The sequence below is a fragment of the Phytophthora cinnamomi genome, assembly GCF_018691715.1.
Source record: "Phytophthora cinnamomi strain GKB4 chromosome Unknown Contig21, whole genome shotgun sequence".
Taxonomy (NCBI): domain Eukaryota; phylum Oomycota; class Peronosporomycetes; order Peronosporales; family Peronosporaceae; genus Phytophthora; species Phytophthora cinnamomi.
Window position 1 is genome coordinate 2294840 of NW_027150954.1, and position 8217 is coordinate 2303056.

At 52.9% G+C, this 8217-nt stretch overlaps 1 protein-coding gene across 1 annotated transcript; it reads left to right on the plus strand.

Annotated features, from left to right (window-relative positions):
* Window positions 1-3857: 3857 nt before the first annotated feature.
* Window positions 3858-4481, plus strand: IUM83_03759 (uncharacterized protein; the record flags this gene model as incomplete). Its single annotated transcript, XM_067927788.1, has 1 exon — window positions 3858-4481. One exon carries the CDS (start codon window positions 3858-3860, stop codon window positions 4479-4481), a length of 624 nt encoding a protein of 207 aa, XP_067795214.1.
* Window positions 4482-8217: the final 3736 nt, after the last annotated feature.

The window sequence follows — 8217 nt, forward strand, 5'->3', positions numbered from 1 at the left end:
CGTGTCGAAGGCGTGTTAAAGCTGGCGGATTGGGTTGTGACGGAGGGCGGCCGTTGTGTTGCGCGGCGTTTTCGTCAGGAGTGGTACAGGCTGCCTCCCCGAACGGGCACCTACGGTAATTTACCGCAGCCAACGGCAAGGCACCCCACCTGAGGGCGCTTTTTCAGACTGCTGCAGCTGCCTCTCCGCCCCCGTCGGGAGCAAACTCAGCGCGACTGGCGGCAGGGGCTCGCCCATTCACTTTCACTCGCGCGGCGCGGGTGTGTCACACAGCGCTGCGGGCAGCGGCGTCTCGGGCGATGGGGAAGGTTGCCTCCTTTCCTTCTATTGTCATTGGCACGGCGGTCGGTCGCGCTCGAGGCCCCTCACCTCTGCGACTCCGTATGGGCCCCGCGACGCCGCCGGGCGGTCGGTGCGCCAAGGAAGTTTGGCGTGAAACGCTGCACGCGTCTATGTCTCCAAGCGGTTAGTCGCGGTAAGCAGTTGAAGCAGCACAGAAGGAGTCCCTGTTGTGAGCGCCGGTCGGTCGCCGTGGTCGGCTGTGAACATATGGAGCTTTGTATTGCGCCAGATTCCCACTGCCTGTTTTCTTTGTCCTCTCCCTATCGCATCAAGCTGGACGCTGCATATATTCTTTCACCCAGTGTCGAGCGATAGTGCTATCTTGCTTGCTCGTCCGGCTGCTTCCTGCAACTCGTGGCCCCAGCGGCGCAGACTGGTGGTAGGGTGGGTCGCCCATGCCCTACCAATCAGAAAGTAACGGGATGGTGGCCTTTTCGATCGTTTGCGGCGCCAGCAGGTCGTTCATCCGTCTTGCGGTGTCACCGTGTTTTGGCCTGGATCGGCGCCGAAGTAATGGAATTGGTTGTGCAGCTGTTCGTAATCGTGTCGCCGAGCACGCTGCTTGACAGACGACGACCACGCCCGACTCATGATCGCCAGGGCCCAAGTACTGATACATGTACTCGAGGTTTTCGTGCGTCGATTTGCGTTGAGCAGCTTAGTCATACGTTAAATCGCCAAGGATGGGGCGATGAAGGGTGGATTTCGGTAGTCGATGCCAATAGGAATTGCCAGAGACGGCTGGAGCACTGTGAAGCCCCAGGCTTCGGCGGTCTCAAGCTACACCTTTTCAACTTCAAAGTGGCAAATTAAAAGTTCAATACGTCAAAATGTAAGTTCAAAACGACACACACAGATAAAAAGGATAATATTGTGTGATCAATTATGAAGGGGTATAATTTAGTAAGGTTTTGTAGCTTTCTCCAACCGCACTTCCGTTCCCATTGCACGTCCACCGTGCCCATTCCGTTCTCCCAGCAGAGTTGATCGTCAACACCTAGGTCAGCGAGTAGGGGCCGACTGCCAGCAAGCGCGAGCCGTAGTAGTCAACCAGACAGCTACTGGCCCATCGACCAGACGCCCTCGAGATAGGGACGGCAAGGAGGGAGCGTTTTCGGCACCTGGGCTCCGGTATCCACAGGCTGCCCCCAGCAGGTCCAGTCCGGATATACAACATGCACATGGGAGGAAGAGGTCCGTCACCACGTGCCGTTGCGGCTCGCTCGGGGCTCTTCCCACTCGGCCAAGGTGCTCCTCATCTCCAAGCGTTCCTCGTGCCCCCGTGGTCTCTCCCCACGGTCCCGCCACCCTATTCGACTAACATACGCTCCTTGTGCGCTGCCCGCCACTATCGCCTACCTCACTGTTACTCCGTGCGCTAGCCGACCTTCCCCGCGGTCGCAGTACCAGACGCTGGAACCCGTGCTCTTGCGGCGCAACTCTGTATTAGCTGAGACTAGTTACAACTGAGGGTCGAGCTGCAGCCGCAGCTCGGTATCTTGACCTCTCCTCCGGGGTCTCATCCCCGCTCTCGTCGCTTGCTGGCCGCTCGCTGCGGTCGTCGATACTCGCTCTCCGTCGCCGTCCGCCGTTCACCTCTCCTCGCGATCTTCTGCCGTCGCCGTGCTTCAACTTGGACCGAGCCAGCTGGCTCGCTCCAGTCACCGTCCGCCGCCCCTGCCACTCATGTGCTCGCCATGTTACTCGATCGTCAAGTCGATCACCGCTGGTGTCGACTCAGACTGCTCACGTTGGCCGCCGTCACCCGAATGACGCGACTCCTGCCTACAGTTTTTTCTTAACAGCAAGAACTCGCGCCAAAACTACTGGACAGCAGCAACACCAAACGCTTTCTTTGCGTCCCTCCAGCTCATTTCCCATTTTTCAGCGCGATATCCTCACCACTTCAAGCCTCTCCGTCACCAAGCTCAATGCTATACAGCTGAAGGACATGCTTGTAAGCCAATAGGTAACGCAATATAAAATGTGGCGTCGGCTCTTTTTTATTTTGTGTCGTTTTGAACTTACATTTTGACGTTTTGAACTTGGAGTTTGCCACTTTGAAGTTGAAAAGGTGTAGAGCGTTGGATACGGGTCACTAGATGTTTTTCTCGGATAGTACCTATTGCACTAGGGGCGAACAATGTATGTGGAAGACATTCGAAAAAACTTTAGCGAACCGCGAATAGATTAGAAATTTCAGCGTGAGTTCTTGTTTTTACATTTGATTTGCTGTTCTCAATAAAGGTCAACATTGTCGAGACCTTCTAATTGCCAACGATGGTGCTTGAAACTCAATTAGCTTTTGGATGAGGAATATTTTTATAAAACCTGCTCAAGGAGCGAATTTAACATTGGATGTTGTTGTTTACCGGCCACATTGAAGTTAGACGATGCTACTGGTTGTGCCACGCTCAGAAATTAGCAAATTACTACCTGCTGCAAGGAGCATGGCTGGCTCCCTTTGTATGCCGTCGGGGATAGTGCGATGATTATACGCCAGAACGCTACGCGAACACCTCCTCCCGCCACTCGACTGAAGTATATTCACTGGCACTGTCGGAGGCTTGCGGACAGGCTAGGAGTTGTTTCTTGGCACCATCATCAACGGTAATTTAACAAAGCGGCTGATGCTATGAACATCAAGAAAAAAGTGCTCGACGAACACCACATACTGTCGGGCATGACTACCCAAGTGAGAGACTGCCGCGATGCTGAGCCATTCCCTTCGAGGCCCGAGGTATCACCGGTGTGATATGCTGGGGGCCCTAGGCTGATGGAGGAAGATCAGTTAGCGATCACGGTGCATCTCGCGGCCTAGAGAGGTGGACATAGAAAGTCAATGTTTCTAAAAAAAAGTCTATGTAGATACTAGGTTCTATAGATAGCCAACATTTACTTCAATCAAAGTGTAAATCATCGAAAAAGGAGAGGGGACACAGAATCCGGAGTATACAAGGCTCCATATGTTCACAGCCGACCACGGCGACCGACCGGCGCTCACAACTGGGACTCCTTCTGTGCTGCTTCAACTGCTTACCGCGACTAACCGCTTGGAGACATAGACGCGTGCAGCGTTTCACGCCAAACTTCCTTGGCGCACCGACCGCCCGGCGGCGTCGCGGGGCCCATACGGAGTCGCAGAGGTGAGGGGCCTCGAGCGCGACCGACCGCCGTGCCAATGACAATAGAAGGAAAGGAGGCAACCTTCCCCATCGCCCGAGACGCCGCTGCCCGCAGCGCTGTGTGACACACCCGCGCCGCGCGAGTGAAAGTGAATGGGCGAGCCCCTGCCGCCAGTCGCGCTGAGTTTGCTCCCGACGGGGGCGGAGAGGCAGCTGCAGCAGTCTGAAAAAGCGCCCTCAGGTGGGGTGCCTTGCCGTTGGCTGCGGTAAATTACCGTAGGTGCCCGTTCGGGGAGGCAGCCTGTACCACTCCTGACGAAAACGCCGCGCAACACAACGGCCGCCCTCCGTCACAACCCAATCCGCCAGCTTTAACACGCCTTCGACACGATGGACCGGGGCTGCCACGCCGCGCTCTACGAGCACGAGCTGCCCGCGTTCGCCGGCCTGGACCTCCCGCCGCCAGCGCGCGCCGCCGACCTCGCCGACCTCGAGGGCCGCGGCCTCGACGCCAGCCTCGACGCGCTGGACGCGCTCGGGCTCAGCGCGCCCGTGCTGGCGCTGGACCTCGACGCCGCCGCCCTGCTCTTCGCCGACCCGCCGGGCACCAACGCCTGCAGAAGCAGAAGCAGCAGCACAAGCGCTCGGAGGGCCGCGTCGCCGCGCTGCAGAACCATGGGCGCGTCGCCCTCCAGGACGCACAAGCCCCACCACTCCAAGAAGGACTCGCGCAGGCAGGTGCTCGAGCTGCAGGCCATGGTCAACGCCATGCAGGTGCAGGTGGACGGTGCGGCCGCCGAGATCCAGCAGCTCGCGCAGCTCGTGGGACGCTTCGCGCGCCAGCGCCAGCAGCAACAATCGCTCGACGAGCACGAGATGGACATGGACCTCGACGTGCAGCAGCGGCAGCTCCACGCGCAAGTGGAGCGCGAGCGCCAGCAATTCGAGCGTCTGCAGCGACAGCAGCGACAGTACCACGAGGGGCAAGTGCCGCCGTCATCGCTGCTTCTCTGATCCTCTGATGGACTTCCGGGCGATACGCCCCCACTCTTTGCGTCGTCGTCTTTTGTGTCGCTGAAGATACTCCTGTTCGTGCCAACGCTACCGCCATCAACTGCCGAAGAACGTGCGCATTTGGATCTTAGAGGAAGCTTGCGGCGGCAGTTTATTTAATCGGCTCCTTCGCATGAGCATGAAGAAAACAAATGCAAAATATATGACCGGAGCAATGTGTGCTGGCGGGTGTTCCCGGTCCAATGTCAAAGATAACCTGTCTCTCTACGAGATTGCTCGTGGTGGTTCCATTGAATGACGCGTTGGGTCAAGCTTCTCAAAGAGAAAAGTGCCGTTCGAGGAAATTGCCTACTATAGAGTAAACGTCTAACTATGGCAACTCGAGCCATTTGTTGCGAAAAGGAAACTTGAATTCAGCCAGGCTTACCGTCCGTAAATATATCATTTCGGTTTATTGTGGTGCTATCTTTATTTGATTGTCATGCGGAGATAAGGAAACGGGAGTAAAGCGGGGGTCGATTAATTGCAAGTTGATTGAATGTTATCCAGAGTGCGCGTTGCGAACTTTGCACGTAATTTCACCAGCACTAGGCAAGTTTTTTTTTAGACCTTGCGCTGCAGCAGGTACCGGTGGCATTCTACCATTGCAACAGATTCTTGTTTGATTTGATTACTCGCTCAATCGGCGTTAACCGCATAAAATAAATAAATAAAGTCATCAGAATGTTTCTTGATCAGAAACGAACAAAAGCCTCTGTCAGACCCACCGGACATGCAGCACATAACAATTTGTTGGAATATCCAGTTTGCCTTTGTCAAGACTGATCATATGTGATCTAAAGAGATAATACAAACCTCGTTTTGAAAACATACTTTATAGAAGGCATTGTCACGGATGGACGATCACGGCCAATAACTAGCAGCCAATCAGTTGTGGTCCCCCAAACAGCCCTCGAGGTCACCTATCAGGGGCGTTTGTCGAACCTCACGTAGAGCTGCTGTAAGATGCTACGATTTAATCCTCGTCTTGACCATTACATTTTGATATATAATAATTCACGTGGCAAAATCGCAAACAATGGGTTCAGGTACCGGTACTGGGGATGTTACCATCGATTCGCTATTTCACACCGACGAATGTTGTATTTTAGGTAATACACAATGCATAAAAATATGCGTGTAGGTAGTTATAGAGGACGGCACAAGGCAATGCATTTGCCTACATGTACTTGGGGCGCTGTGCTAGCATGAATGACGCGCTGCCTTCGCGACTTTGACGACCAGACTACCGTCCAACTGAGGACTCCGCTGGATCATCTCCGTTTTGCTGTATTCGGATTGTCGCGTCATCCGCGATCACTATGTTGCGGAGTTGTTGATGTAGCTTGAGCTACACCAACGAGCGAGTCACACTTTGAGGGGAAAAAAGTATAGGGTACCTTATGTTCAATCCGCTGTATCAATTCGCTATCTTCCCAAAATTCGGGAAGAATGTGCCCGATTTTGAGGGTACTGAAATTGGAAGAACCCGTTACTCACTTCGTTGTTGTTGTTGAATGCAGTCTACATGCAATAGTTGACGGGACGTCGTATCCTCACTGTCACCGTGAAGCCGTCCCGCGATCTGATCAGAACCTCGAAATTTTAAATCACAGTTCGCATGAGCGTGCCTCCCCTCCCTCCCCCAAACACACACAAACATAGCCCCGCGTGTCTTTTGCCGTGGAGTGTATCGCTTCTGTGATCAAGGACTAGGTCCGTGCGGCCAACGGTGATGCCGAAGTTGGTAGGATTCAGTACCACGTAGTCTAAGTTTTGTTTCCACACAGAATTTACACACGGTAAGGCGGGTAATAAGCCACTTCCAGTTCTATTTCAACCCAAAACTTTCAGTAAGCTGGGTCTTAATGCGTTGCCCGATGGTAAAAGGCTTGCAGATCTGAGGTGAAGGCTGCACGACGAACACAGACGCTGGGAATGGCAACGTCTCGTTCGAATGTGTCACAACATTACGGTGAACTGACTCAAGGATCCAGAGTCATCGTCCTGGATGAATACGTGGCGACATGGCACCGATGAGAACATGACCAACTTGGCTAACTTGTCTAGGTAAGCAACTTCGGCCTTGCTTCACTGATTGAGGCGCTTACCAAGCTGTTGGGGTGCGATAGGGCTTCATTCAACTTTCTTCTGCTACTATTTGCGCCTCATAACGAAGATCCTATATTCAATTCGAAGAGAGGACGACCTCGGAAGCTCCAGCATCATCACCAGGTGCTGGGGTTACTGCTAGCATTTTATGTAGGCTGCGAACACCGTAGCAGGCTGTGTCTAATGTTTGAAGTGCCTGAGGGCTTGCGCAGTAGAACTATAGCAAGACCGAAATTTGCGTCGTAGACTGAGCAGGTCAGACACGAGAACGCAAGAATACGAGCTTGCTTGTCCACAAAAAGAATGGGATTGAGGAGGAGAAAACCTCGCAGGTGACAACCCCCTCTTGGTTAGACTATACTATACTAGCCTCAGTATGGTCGGAAGACAATCCTCCAACTGTCACTTGCATACTGAAACACAGTCAACCATTGCAGTTCTGACGAACAGCGGGGCTCGATCTGCCACTACCAGCTCTGACGCACAAACTTTGAGTTCCGCTACACAGTCCTTCGTTACGCAGCACTGCTGTCCTTCACAGGCAGAGTCACAACATGAAGCCGTTCCCGCAGTTTGCAAAACTGTGTCGATCCAAGCGGCTTGGTGAAAATGTCCGAGAGCATATCCGCTGTAGGACAGTATCGAACATCAAAATCTCCACGTTCATAGAGGACTCGCACCTTGTGATACTTTAAATCAACCCCTTTAATATTGTAGTTGCCTTTCGTCGCCTTAATGACTTTAATTGTCGACTGATTGTCTTGAAACAGCACAGTCGGGCAACGTCGGCGGACTTTCAATTCTTCCCAAAATTCTGTGTTTCCATACAATCATCACTGAACACTCTGTAGCAGCTATAAACTCAGTACTGCACGTGTCGTCATGAGTAATTGACTGCTTATGGCTCTTGTAGGCCCAAATGCACCCGTTCATCTGCGGCGCGAATCCCGTGATTGATCTGCGATCATCTTTTTCACTACCAAGATTGGCATCAGCATACACCGAGCAATGCGAATCAGGACTAGCCGATTTCGTCCACAGAAGCCCATAGTAACGGGTACCTTTCAAATATCGTAATACACGTTTAGCCATCACAAAATGCTCCTTTGTGTACTTACTCATGTACTTGCCGAGGGTTCGCATAGCATTTGCGATCTCTGGGCGCGTTCCTTGCACTAGGTACTGAAGACAACTAACCAACTCTCGGTATGGTATGCTTGGGTCGTTGACACCAGGATCACCCTCTTCTGCGTATGCCCTAGTGTTAGTGGAGTAACAACAGGTCTGCAATCTTCCCTGCCAAAGCGCTTCAGCAGCTTGTCAATATGGCCTCTTTGCGACATCCACAACGCCTCACCAGGAATGTAGGACACCTCTATGTGCAAAAGATCTGTAACAGGACCAAGATCTTTAATCTTAAACTTAACTCGGAGCTCCCTCAGAACTAGCTTAATATTATCATCCGTTCCAACGATAACTAAGTCATCTACATACACTGCCACAAATATCGGGCTGCCTCCCACTGAGCGAGTGTGAATGCCTCCGTCCATCTTAGTCCGACGAAAGCCACACTGCCTTAAATATT